The sequence below is a fragment of the Taurulus bubalis genome, assembly GCF_910589615.1.
Source record: "Taurulus bubalis genome assembly, chromosome: 11".
NCBI lineage: Eukaryota > Metazoa > Chordata > Actinopteri > Perciformes > Cottidae > Taurulus > Taurulus bubalis.
In genome coordinates, this window is record NC_136599.1 from 21,997,147 (window position 1) to 22,010,366 (window position 13,220).

At 50.7% G+C, this 13,220-nt stretch overlaps 1 protein-coding gene across 1 annotated transcript in view; it reads left to right on the forward strand.

The window, feature by feature from the left end:
- The window catches only part of agrn (agrin), a gene marked incomplete at its 5' end in the record, with an annotated part of 206,570 nt that overhangs the window by 163,945 nt on the left and 29,405 nt on the right, over nt 1–13,220 (forward strand). The window contains 6 exons of the mRNA XM_079226528.1: nt 701–844; nt 2,542–2,666; nt 2,761–2,866; nt 7,035–7,445; nt 9,665–9,790; nt 13,067–13,194. Coding sequence (XP_079082654.1) covers nt 701–844; nt 2,542–2,666; nt 2,761–2,866; nt 7,035–7,445; nt 9,665–9,790; nt 13,067–13,194 — 1,040 coding nt within the window. The remainder of the gene's footprint in view (nt 1–700; nt 845–2,541; nt 2,667–2,760; nt 2,867–7,034; nt 7,446–9,664; nt 9,791–13,066; nt 13,195–13,220) is intronic.

The following is a 13,220-nucleotide window of genomic DNA, read 5'->3' on the forward strand; positions in this document are numbered from 1 at the left end:
CGAGAGAGAGATTTCTCCATGAATTTAATTAAATTGTAGAAGCAAATAACCTACTACCGCCGGCTAATACATGTTCAGCTAAACTATTAAGGGTTTAAAGGAAGAAAATTCCGCCGTTTCCTTTCGCCCCGTCAAACCTTTATCGAGCGAACCGTTTTCATTTGTATTCAAGTGGAGAACGGGGTTACGACCCCCCTTGTTTGTCCTGGTGTAATGCCATATAGTGACCGGCTCGTGTCCCGCCGAGGGGTGTCGTAGGACACGCCCTCCCAGCATTTTCAGTCAACAGCAGGAAGTGTGCAGGTGCTTCACCCGTGGCCTGACCTTAACAAGGTTTACCCGCAGCAAACCGACGACACACTGACTGCACACCAAAACCAGATCAAGCAGGAGAGGAGGAGAAAATAAAACCACATCATTGATTCTAGGAACATGATGGGGTTGCTGTCCTTCCCTGGGGTTGTTTTCTTGCGTTTCTGTTCCACACTCATCCTCCTCTTCCTCCTCCTCCCTCTGTGGCCCCTGAGTCTGGGTGAACTTTTCACAACCCTCGCCTCACACGGCGGAAGTATCTGACGCAAAGTTCAGGGCCAACGGTGGCCTCAAACACACTGTGGACACTATAGAAAACCCAGCCAGTCTCTTTTCCTCTCGTTGTCCCTCACTGGTACTTACCTTCTTTTTTACATCTCCACGGCAGCGTGCAACTGCGACGCCACAGGCTCGGTCCGGGATGACTGCGAGCAGATGTCGGGCCTGTGCTCCTGCAAGACGGGGGCGAAGGGCATGAAGTGCAACGTGTGTCCAGACGGAAGCAAGATGGGCATGAATGGCTGCGACAAAGGTAATGAGGGAGAGTACCAGGGACACCGGTGGAGCGTTAATGAGCCGCATAAACACACACACACACACACACACACACTTCTCCCTTGTCATTCTCAAGTGTTTGCACGCCGCCGTCTGATCCCCGAAGCAGCGCCTTCTTTCTCTGTCTGCTCCTCACCTGGTTTATTGGCACAGAGAGAGAGGCGGCCTTTGGGCAGGACAGATTTGGAAGATACCGGAGTGCACGAACGACGTGTGCCGCGACACATCGCCCTTTAGTTTATAGATTACATTTTCACGGCGTATGTTTATACTTGGATAAATAACGGAAACAACCCGTAGTGATTGCACAAGCTCAAAAGCCGGTTGAGGGAAAGGTTAGTTCCTGCTGCGGGGGCCTGCAGCTTCTTGATTAAGATGCACCATCAGATATCGACTGGAAGTCAAGAGCTTAATGAAGCCGGCAGTCCCGGCACAGTGGTGGGGCACACACACACACACACACACACACCGCCACACACCCCGGCTAGATGAAAAGACAAGGTGCCGAGAAGTGATGGCGCATGAAAGCAGGAGCCCAGGGGTAGGCTAGAGGGGGGGGGGGGGTTGCAACAATGCAAGGACCCCACACACTCGCCGCCCGGCAGGTGGACGGTTGGGCTCCCTCCGGCTGCAGGCTCATGCCGCGGCAACTTCCAAGGCTTCAAACGCTCCTTTGGTGGGCTTTCGGGAGAGATCTGTGGAGGCAGGAAAACAAGCTTTACAGAACTTTTTATTTATTTTTTAATAACAGTAAGGCAGTTTGGGGAAAAAATGCTGTGGTCTACGAAAATATGAATAATTCACACTGTGTGACGGCGTAACTAGATGTTTTTTTTAACATCACATTACCTGCTGCACAACTGTGGTTGGAAAGACACAAAAAACAGGCCAGGCACTTAGAGGAGAGAAAGAAACGCACAGGGTAATGGAACACGCACGTTTTCTAATCAACCCGGGCGAGGGCGCGAGGTGGGGGGGAGGGCTCTGTGTCACGGTCATTAAACCAGGTGTGAGGAGATTGTTTTTATTCATGCGAACATCCGACAGCTTTGAAGCAACAAGTCGAGTCAATTTTATTGATATAGCCCAATATCACGAATAACAAATGAGCCTCAGCGGGCTTCACAATCTGTACAGCATACAACACCAGACTGCCATTTGACTGTCGCAGCAGATAAGGATCCCCCCCACACACACACACACACACAGACACACAGACACACACAGACATGCACAAAAGAAGAGGAAAATGGAAGAAAACCTCAGGAAGAGAGAATAGAAGTGCGTGTGCAGAATAACCTCATAAATAACTCAATAAGATGACAATATAGACAACCCATGAAAGAAAATAGACATTGTGAACACATATTGTTATAGAGCGCTATAGGAGGCGCGAGTCAGGGGCAGAACCATGGCAACAAGGCACAACCGTGATCCATGGCAACCCGCAAGACGACAGCCGTCAACCATCAGCTGGACTATTATTATTATTATTATTAATATATGTGCACGTGTTACAAACTCAGAGACACTTTATTTTAGCTCAATTATTATTAGTTATAGATGTAGAAAAAAGCAATCTCATAGCAGTTCAACTGAATTCATAGAGCAGCAACATAGAGAGCTTGGGACCGTCCGAAATGTGTAACGCCCTCCCCCCTTTTTCTCCCACAGGTCCCGAGGCCCCGGCGTCATGTGACGACCTGGTGTGCAGCTTCGGAGCCACCTGCATCGAGGTGAACGACCAAGCGCACTGCGAGTGCCCCCCGCCCGACTGCGACGAGAGAAACAAAACCAAGGTGGGTCCCCGTCCCCGTCCTCCAGTAAGGAACCGAGGAGTTTGTTTTCTCCCCGTCTCCCATAACGCTCTCCGTCTCTGTCACTGTGGAGCAGGTGTGCGGCTCGGATGGGGTGACCTACGCCGACCAGTGCCAGCTGAGGACCATCGCCTGCAGGCAGGACAAGGACGTCGCGGTGCAACACTCTGGACAGTGCACAGGTGAGCCCCTCCTCCCCTCCATCCTCCTCCTGATCAAAAGATAAGGACCTGTGCCACGGGGGCCCATTGTCCTCCTCCTGCTGTTTGTTAAAGTCACGGCGTCTGTCTGCGGGTTTCCCTCAACTTGATTTTGAGTCTACAAGAAATCCATGATGTTTTTTTGTTTTTTTCTCAAAAGACATCCTTCAGATTTCAGGAGTTCTTTTGTCTTGAGGTTCTGCTTGTTTCTCAAGCTCCGTTTAGTTCCTTCCACCGAGTGCGTGGAGGAGTACCGTGAAGTGACCCAGGTGAGAGCTAAGCAATGTGTGCGGCGGCGGATGGAGCGCTGAGTAAAAGCTACAGCTCTCACCCCGACGGTCCAGATGCTGACGGACATTGTTTGGATCGGTGTAATAGGGGCTGGCCGCGCGCCAAAGGCCGCGGGGCTTTTCGTGTACAGTGAAGTTGTCGCGCCGACTGCCAGCTTGCGGTCACGACGGGGTTCTAGAGACGCCTGCCGGCAAGCTTAGCAGGAGAGGAGGCGAGTGCCAGCTGTGTGCTTCTGGCCACGAGCCACTGCCAGGTGTCTCACTTTTTTTCTTCTTTTTGGGGTAGGGGGGTGGAGAAATGTGCATTCAACCTCTTTGCTCGGTGGGCACGGATCAGGTAGACCGAATACTGTGTCACCAGCCCTCGTCATCTCGCTTTGAGCCCCCTTTTGTCAGGGCCCAAACTAGGTCATATCCATAGGGAGGGAGGGAGAGGGAGGAGGGGGCCAGGCTGTTGACTCGGTCTGTGTTGAGTCGCCCGTTGCAGGTACGCGGGGATAAAGAATCCCGAAATATGCTCAGCAAGTGATCGACAAGTCCCCGAACATCTGCCACTTGCAAATTCGGTGCCCGTGGGTTACCGGGAGGAGGAAGAAGAAGAAGAAGAAGCCAAAATCCAGTTTGGTTTCACATTCCTCTGTTGCCTGGCAATAGAGATGCGGGGTTGTGTGTAATCCCTCACCTAGCATTGCTGCACACAGAAGGCAAGAAGGCGCCTCGTAGCGCTCGCTCTCTCTCTCTCTCTCTCTCTCTCTCTCTCTCTCTCTCTCTATTGAATCCTCAGGGTGAGGAAGGGAGACAGGCGCTCGGGCCCCACCGACAGCCACAGAGGATCTTTTAATTTCTTTTCCCCCGTATGCGGTCGCACTGCGGGTAGCTCGCCGCGCCGCTACTGCTGTCGGCTCGTGGGGTTGGTGGTGGGGTGTTAGATCTCGAGCTCATTTCACGTGTGGCTAGGTGCGAATTAGCATTTGCTCTGCCTCCGCCCCTCCCGCTGTTTACATGCAGCGCTCCCAGACCCCAGGCCCTCCGAGCGCCGTGGCCCGCCGGTGCTTCTCCGAGCTGCCGTGTGGCCTCACAAAAGAACAACTCCGTAAAAGAGGGCCTGAGTAAATGAGCCGACTATTGATCCTTTCTTCTTCTTCTTTTACATCATTGATCCGTCCCAACTTTATATATTTCTTTCTTCTCATTTTTACGACGCCACAGTGTGAGTGGCCACTGCAGCACAGTCGGCCACTAATGGGGCAGGCTGGGGAAAGAATCGTGCCAGAAGAAGCTCCTTAAAATCGACTCTGCTTGTGACAAGAGGAAAAACTGTGATGTTACGCAGCTCTCTGTGAAGTCTTAAAAAAAAAAAAAAGAGGCAACGCAGCCAGAGTATATAGAGCGGGGGGGGGGGGATGTGGTGTCTGAGCAACCACATCTGAGAAACCAAGCAAAAAAAAGAAATAACTATGAATCTAGAGCTACTGTATAAAGCTTCTGAGGGATGGAGCTTGGACCGATTCTGACGCCAGGAGAGGAGGGAGAGGAGGGAGAGGAGGGGGTGGAGGGTTTGGCGGGATGGCCACCAACTTGGCAACGACCTGCCTCTCCCATATGGCGTTATCACCTGTAGGTTTGCGGGGAAACTGGCAACGTAGTGCCAGCATATGGCATCGGGAGCCAACACGCCCCGCGTTGTTAGGGGTGTGTTGCCTTCGCCATCTCCCCGCAGCGTCCGTTCGGTTTTCTCATTACACAATCTCCTCCCCATTTCTTCTCCCACTACTGTTTGACTGGCCATATACATACATATATATATACATACATATATATATATACATACACATATATATATATATATATATATATATATATATATATATATATATATATATATATATATATATATATATATGGCTTTGTTAACCAGCTTTTTTCTTTCATTCTCTTATAAATTGTCTTCTTGGCTCTTGCGGTTTCCTCGTCTTTCCCCCTTCCAATCTCCTGTATCCAGATTCCTCCTCCTCCTCTTCCTCCTCCTGCCACTTCTCCTCGCTGAGCGCGGCTGACACCTCAAACATCTTAATAACCGGCTTTCAACAATAACTACACGGTTGAGACAAGCCGAAATGACAATGATTTTAGATTTTCCTCTCTCTCCACCATGTGACATAAGCACTCACTCACTCTCTCACAAACACACACACACACACACACACACACAGACAAAAAGAGACTGTTCAACCTGATTAAGAGGAGCATCAGCTGAACAGACTGTGCTGCCAGTCCGTCTTTCCTCTTTCAGACGCATGTTTCTTTTCTTTCCTTATCCCATGTCACGGAGCTCGCTGCTCGAGATATGCCGCCTGACGCTAAGCTTGGCACCTGACTGACAGGTGTAGCCAAGAGGAAAGGCGCCGCATGCCACCGTTCTTGGCGATAGCATCGCTGCTCCGTGCGCTCCACACACTCACGAGAATCCCCCCCCTCTCTAAACATATATATACGGATATCTGCCGAACTCTAAGCTGACACCCCCCCACCCTCCTAGGTACCAGGCTTTTTTCCTGCCTGCCTCGGTGTAGGTATCGCATTTGGCACCTCGTGGATAATTGCCAATCAAATAGGCGATTATAGTGGTGTAATTAAGTCCTACACATAATGTTAGGCAAATCCTAATGAGGCACAAATCTATGCTATATAGGCTTTTTTAATCTTCTTTTCATTTTCACCCACACACCGATACCTCGTGGGACGCAAAAGGGAGAACGTCGGTGTTGTCACGCCTGCTTGGCTCGGCTCAATCTGAATTGAGCCGAGCCCCCCCCCACACACACACACACACACACACACACACACACACACACACACACACACACACACACACACACACCCTGAGGAGTTTTTGTCCTATTTATCGTCCTTTTATCGCAGACAGTTTGTCCTTTTGCACCAGCGCCTCTTCTCTCTCCCTCATTTGGAAGGATTTTTAAATACATGTGTGTGTGTGTCTGTGTGTGTGTGTGTGTGTGTGTGCGTCTGCCAAACAGCCTCGTGTTTGTGGTGGCGTTGACGGATCTGCTCACGCTCTCCGTGAAGCAGCGTGCGGCGCTCCGTCTTTGAAGCCGGAGTTAAAGCCGGCTTCTTTCGCCCCATTTCTATCAATCATTCATCACCGGAGGCGCTGGCTGTTGGTGATTAAAGCTTCGCTACCAGAGGGGCAGCGCTTGAATATGGATGTATAATTCATATGCATTGGCGACCGGGGACACTGCACACAAACACACAGGCTTTCCGCGTGCGTGCCCACACAAGCGGAGGCACGCTTTGCATTGACACCGACTGGAGTAGTTTAACCCTGTTTGGGCAACATAACTCATCTGCAGGCGAAACACTCCGCAGTATAAATAACTCTGAATGCAGTATGTCATCTGTTGGCATATTCCATATTCAGGCTGCATATGGATGCACTTTCATTACTTAAAGGTCTGTCAGATAAAGATTCTCGACATCCCATCCATTTGCAGCGTTCTTGTGTGTGCGTGTGTGTGTGTGTTTGTGTGTGTGTGTGTTTTTTTTAAATGTAATTTCCTCATAACATTATTGAGCATTGGGGAGAATGGTTGGACGATTAAAAAGGACATAATGATTCGGTAAATGCGGAGGTAAAAAGTTATTGTCAACATTCGGCGGTAATGATCATTAAGTGGTTTTGTTGTGCTTTGTTGGCTGATGAGGTTTTTATTTCCTTTTGGTGTGATTTTTTTTTTTTTTTTTAGGTTTGTAATGAAGTTATGTGAAGCGAAATCCAACATTTTCATCTTTACCCAGTCATTCATCCATTCCTTGCTTCCTCCCCTTCCCTCCACCAGAAACCATCTCTGAGCCGGCAGACCGTCCCACCCCCACCCCCGCCTCCGCCGCCACCACCATCACCACCACCCCGGCCCCATTCCACCCAAACATGGTGGAGGCCCTCCCGCCTCCGAGGACGGAAGAGACGGAGACCACCGGGCGGCCCCCGGCCACCACCCACTCCTCCACCCTCATGCACAACAGAGCAAACTCCATCCACAACCAGCCACCGCCGCCGCCGCAGCAGCCCGCCGCCAACACCCACTCCTCTCGCAACCGCCCCGCTCCACAGTCCTTCGAGGGCTCGGGCAGTGGGGAGCCAAGCGGGGACGAGCTGATTGAAGAAGAGGAGGAGCAGGAAGAAGAAGAGGAAGAGGAAGCAGGTAGCGGCATCCCAACGGAGGCCAGTGGGGCCGAGGAGCCTGTCGGTAAATCACTGCTCTTTCACTTCATTACCCATAATGCTTAGAGGGCTGTGTGGGAGGGGTTTTTTGTTTGTTTGTTTTTCCTCCAAGAAAGGGTTGGACAAACTCCATAGTCTCTTCTGCGCCGACATCACAACACACATCCATGCCATCATCTGTTGATTTAAAGCTAGAGTCGGCACAGGCTTCTTTTATCTCAATGTAAATGTTTTTTGAGGTGGCAGACGGGGGGAGAGAACTCTCTGTAAACAGGTGTCGTTTTCTGTCATTTGCACCCGCACAAGATGCATATCTCAATTTCAGGAAAGGAACGTGTTGGCACGGGTCACTGTCGGCCACATCCCCCACGCTACTTCCTCCAACAGCAGAACAAACCCAACGGCTGTAAAATAGACTCTCGGCAGGCCAGATGAAACTGCTGGAGCCTGACTTGACAGGCCTGATGTGACTGGGAGGTTGAAGTGTGTGTGTGTGCGTGCGTGTGTGTGTGTGTGTGTGCGGAGGCTGCCTCCTGTGTCACATGACTAGTCTCAAATCTTTCTCGACATGCCCTCCCCGACTGTAACATCGGGCTGCCGTTTTCCCCGGACAACAAGGGGGAAAGACGGAGACTTTTCAATCAGAGCTTTATTTTATTTATGTGTTTTTGTTTCATTTTTCATTTTTCTGTTTGTTGTTTACCACCCATCTGTCCACCTCGCCTGACAGCTCGCAGTAAACAGGACAGGGATTTATGGAACAGTGTGGCCCCCGTGTGCTCTTCCTCAGCTCTTCCTCCTCCTCCTCCTCCTCCTCCTCCTCCTCCTCCTCTCCCGGAGTCTTGAGATTTATTCTCTTGTCAGAGGCTGACCAGAGTGCTCGGTGGCGCGAGAGGCATGTAGCCTGTCTGCCAAGGAGACTCGTGGCCGTGCGTGTTTGTGTGTAAATGAATGTGTACCCAAGCGTACTCGGATGTTGTGCTGCTTCTTTTTTCTTTCCTCTTTTAAATGTGCGTGCCTGCTGACTGTACACAGATCGAACAGGGACGATTTCAACATGGATATTAAAATCTACGCTAATCTGTGTGCCTTTATAATTGTGTGTTTGTTTGTTTGTTTGTTTGTTGATGTATGTTGAGGTCTTATCTGTATGTGTGTGTGTGTGTGTGTGTGTTATCTCCCGGTCCTCATGCCACTGAGTTTGTCCAATTCCGAGTGCACATATCACTGTCTGAGTATATAAATGTGAGCAGGCCAGAGGTGCTCCTTTCTGCGTGTTTTTGTATCCGCGCTCTGTTGAAATCTGCTCTTATCTGTGGCCTTGTGTGTGTGTGTGTGTGTGTGTGTGTGTGTGTGTGTGTATTTGTTTGACAGCTCTCATGGCTCTCATGCCGCGTCCCCTTGTGATCGACCCTCCCCCCCACCCCTACCCACCAGCGCTCTCCTTTCCGGCCCAGCATCCGTAAATCTGACCGCATGCCAACAGATGCCCTATAAACCTCCCTCCTCCCTCCCCTCACCTCCCTTGACCGCGAGTCCTTGAGCCGGACGTCCCTCGCCTCTGACGTCTTTACGACTTGTTTAGCCCCTAGCAGTTTGCCGCCACGATTATTTCTAATCTCTGCGCGGCCATAAACCGCGCCGCTTTCCCCCCAAGACACCCTCCTGCAACCGACACCATCATTAGAGCGGACGGAGCTTTCGCTGCCGCTGCGCGCTCCCATCCTTCAAAGGGAGAAAGCCCAGCCACTTTAATGTCTTTTATGTCCCGAGATAGCCAGATATCCAGGGACTGCAACGCAAACACGACAGACACGGGCCTTTCTTTTCTTCTGGGAAGCCTTGAAGGCGAGCGCTCAGCCAATCGGCAGTGAGCGGTTATCATATCCCCTCATCATTTAAAGTGCTCCGTGTGTGACATGACTGGCAACAGTGCCCATTATGTGTTCTCTGCCTGACAAAATGAGTTCCAGGTGTAAAATCAATTCCCATGAAGATGCCATATAATCACTCCCCGACAGATGCCTCTATTAGCGTCCAATCACAGGTCAGCGGACTGAAACGTCACAGCCATCTGCTGAGGCAGGAGCGAGGTTGTGGGGAAACACACCGTTCTTTACCTTCCAGTTACACGGCCGAACCCCCAGAGCCTAAAAAAAAGTCTCTCTCAGCGATATATATGCTGGCTATCTTCTGAAGCTTGGTGAAGTATTAATATGAGCCCCCTGTGTATCCCTCCCCCAGGTCCCACGCTGGCAAGCACCACCGTACCCGCGGCTGAGGACAGGTCGTCCTGTGACAACTCGGAGTTCGGCTGCTGCCCCGATGGCAGGACGGCGTCCAGCACCCCGGAGGGCGCCAACTGCCCCTGTAAGTCCGAGTGCCTCTCCAGAGAACTCTTTGTTCTGCCTCCTAATCACCTGTGCTCTCCCTCCTCTGTGCGTCAAGCAGGTTCTGCGTTGCTGATTTAACAACAGCGCCCTTTTTCTGAGAGCGAGACGAGAGGATCGATACCTCACTCATGCCCGCGCTCGGTATGGAGCCGGAGCCGCAGGAGGGTTAGCCTAGCTTAGCATAAGGGCTGGAGCCAGAGGGAAGCGGCTCAGTCTCATTAACGCTGTGTCTTTGTAGTTTTGTAGCAGTTATTTGCAACATTCCACCTCTCTGTCGAGACAAAGTTGTTGAGAACTTTTAGCTTAGCTTCTTAGCTCTTTCCATCTCACGGAACAAAGTCCCAGAAAACTCTCTGTTGCTCTTAATGTTGAATAATCAACTTTTTTTTTTTTATTATCACTGCACAGAATACCGGTGTCTTTGTTCTTCTAACGCTTTCTTTTCTCTTTTTTTTCAAACCGCCTTCTCCAATTTATGACCGTAATTATTCTGGATGCATTGAGAATCAACAGGATATTTTGAATGTTTACTTCGTGAACAGAGATTCATTCTGCCATCTGCCTTGAACAACCAGATGCGACGGTTTCACGAATCACCACCCTCATATGTAAATGATCATATTGGCAGGTGGCAGGAAATTAAAAAAACATAAAAAAAAAAAAATGAAACCGTTACCTCAGTAATACCGTGGTTATGAATTTGACGACACTGACTCTAATATTAGCCGTACCCTGAGTCATCGTCATACTTTAGAGCCTGTGTGCCTTGGTTTATGAGTAACCATCCGTGTCTCTATTCCTGCTTTTTTCTCTCCTCCTTCACCTTCTCTCTCTTTACTTTACTCTCGCACACACACAACCTCTCTTCATCATTCGGTATCTCTCCCTTAAGCTGTATCTCACTCCCCCCCCCCTCTCAACTCAGTCAATCTCAATCCGGTCTTGCTTCAGTTCATTTCTCTCTGGAGTTGAGCGGCGAGAGAGACTACCAGAGGCAGAGGCCCCCGACGAGCGCCGCTGCACCAATCAGTGCCTCCCGCCAGAGCCCGTTTCATAAAGATAAAGGGCTTCTCTCTCGCTCCATCCCTCTGCCCTCTATTTGTCCCGGCGGTGTCAGTCCGGCTGATTGCGGAAAAAATAGGGAGGGATTCTCCTCGGATCCCGTGGGAGCACCGAGGGGTCGTGACTCGAAAGAGTCGAGGCCACAAATCAGCGTGCAGGAGTCGCGTTTCTGGGGCCCCGTCGCATGTGTCTCAAGTCCCCTCCGATAAGCCCCGCACAATCCACGGCGCGATCCAGAAAAATATATGAGGCCACCTTTGGCCCCTCCTTAGCCACCGGTCCTTTATTTGTTTCACAGGGCTTACAGCCGAAACGTGCCTGAAGCGCGGAAACGCCGTTGAGGTTGGATTTTGTGTCATTTTGATCCCAAATCCAGGCGGTAGACCTGTATGAGCTGTGACAGGTTGTAAGAGACAGCAGTTGTAACAAATCCACTAAAGCCTGTAAATATTGTTCTCAGCCAACAATGACCGGCTCACCGGCGATCAATACTTCATTCAGCTCAAGTGTTACCAATAAAAGCAGGCTGATCGATACGCCTCGGATCTTTTTTTTTTTTATCTTTCTCCTGTGTTGGTCGGGCTTAGCCGATCCTCCGCTCATTAGAAGTGACACATCCCTGCACCGTCCGTTGTATTGACGCACGGCCGGCCGCCTCGAGATGCAAAGAAGGACAGATTTTTCCGTCCGTTCCAATCTCTCCGTTTTATTGAAACATCCCCCGGTGAAGTGGCTCGAGGTCGAGCTCGGTCCACACGTAAACACACACGCACTCACTCAGCGAGATTGATTTGAAACCAGGTTTGTGTGTTTGGTTGTAAAGCCCGACCTTCAGAATGCGAATGTATTTTATGTACCTGCGACCCTGGAGATCATTTTGGGTTTATTTGTGCAGGGTTTAAGGAGTCCTCCTTCTGCAGGCCTCTCCGTACGTCACATTTAAACAAGGCAACGGCCTCCACGCCCACGTCAAAGGCCAAAATGCCACTGAAAACTCTTCCATGTGCCAGTGAGAGTCTGACAAATCCATTACACTTCCCAGTTCACCAGCATCTGATAAGTCAAATAGCTCTGCCCCTCCTTTCATCCCTCTCTTTTCTTTCCTCTCTGATGTTTGTCTTCTTAGCAGATTAAAAGTCAGATCACCCTCATCCCCCCACCCCTTCTCTTATCAGCCAAACCTCGTCCATTTGCCACGTTTTTTTATTTCTTAAGGCCGCCGCCACATGTGAATCGATGTGTGCCCCCCCTTCTGACAGCACCGTAAAGACCAGAGTGGGAGGCAGCGAGTGGCGGCGGCGTCTGCTGTCCTTTCCGTGCAATTTTATTTTTTTATTTTCCTCGCAGGCCGTGCCAGTCACCGATCTGGCGGGCATTAAGGAGACAATTACGGCTATCTTTCACGATAATCAAACAAGTGCTCTTCCCGTTCTCCCCTTTTGCGTTGCTCAGGCAGGGGCGGCCATGATTGATTTGGGCAATTTGTTCTGCTGATTACGAGCGGCGTGCAAGCGTGGCTTCGGCGCCTTGGCGTGCACGCTCCTCCACCTCGCACGCGCGCACAAAACCCCCGTCCGCTTTCAGCTTTCTGTCGAGCGCGCTCCTCTCTGAAAGCAGTACAGGGAGGAGGAAGAAGAAGAAGAAAAACAAATAGAGTTGATAAATGTTGGACAACATAACCCCCAAGGTTCAGTCTTTGCTGAAGAAGCCCTTTTGAGGATGCCTTTGGGCTGTTTTCTCTTTCGTGTGTGTGTGTTGTTTTTTCCCTTCATGTATTTGTGTGTCTGTCTAACTTGTTGTCTTTTTACCCAGCCCTCCATGCCTCGGCCAGCTTTTGGGATGAGTCTCAGTCTGGTAAAACTGGCCCATATTTCCGACTTCCCTTTGCTCTTTCCTTCCTTCCTTCCTTCCTTCCTTCCTTCTCTCATATCTCACAGTCCACCTCCACCACCACTACGTACACCCTCTTCAAACCCCCCACACAATCCGCAAAAAACTCACTAACCCTTTGTCAAACACACAAACACGCAATCCATTACTAACCCGAATCTGGCACGACCCCCCCCCCCCCCCCCCCCCAAAGAAAATCGAGCACTGCGTGAAGGCATCGGGAACTGAGTGACAGGAGAAGGTTTGAGCGCTGCCGTTTGCGTGTATCACATCCTCTCTCACTCGCCTCCTCTCCTTCCAGCCACCATGAGGTTCAGCGGGTTCCTGCACTTGGACCAAGTGGAGGGCCAGGAGATCTTCTACACCCGCGAGATGGAGGACCCCAAGTCGGAGCTGTTCGGAGAGACGGCCCGCAGCATCGAGAGCGCTGTAAGTGCATTCAAGTGGCGTTGATG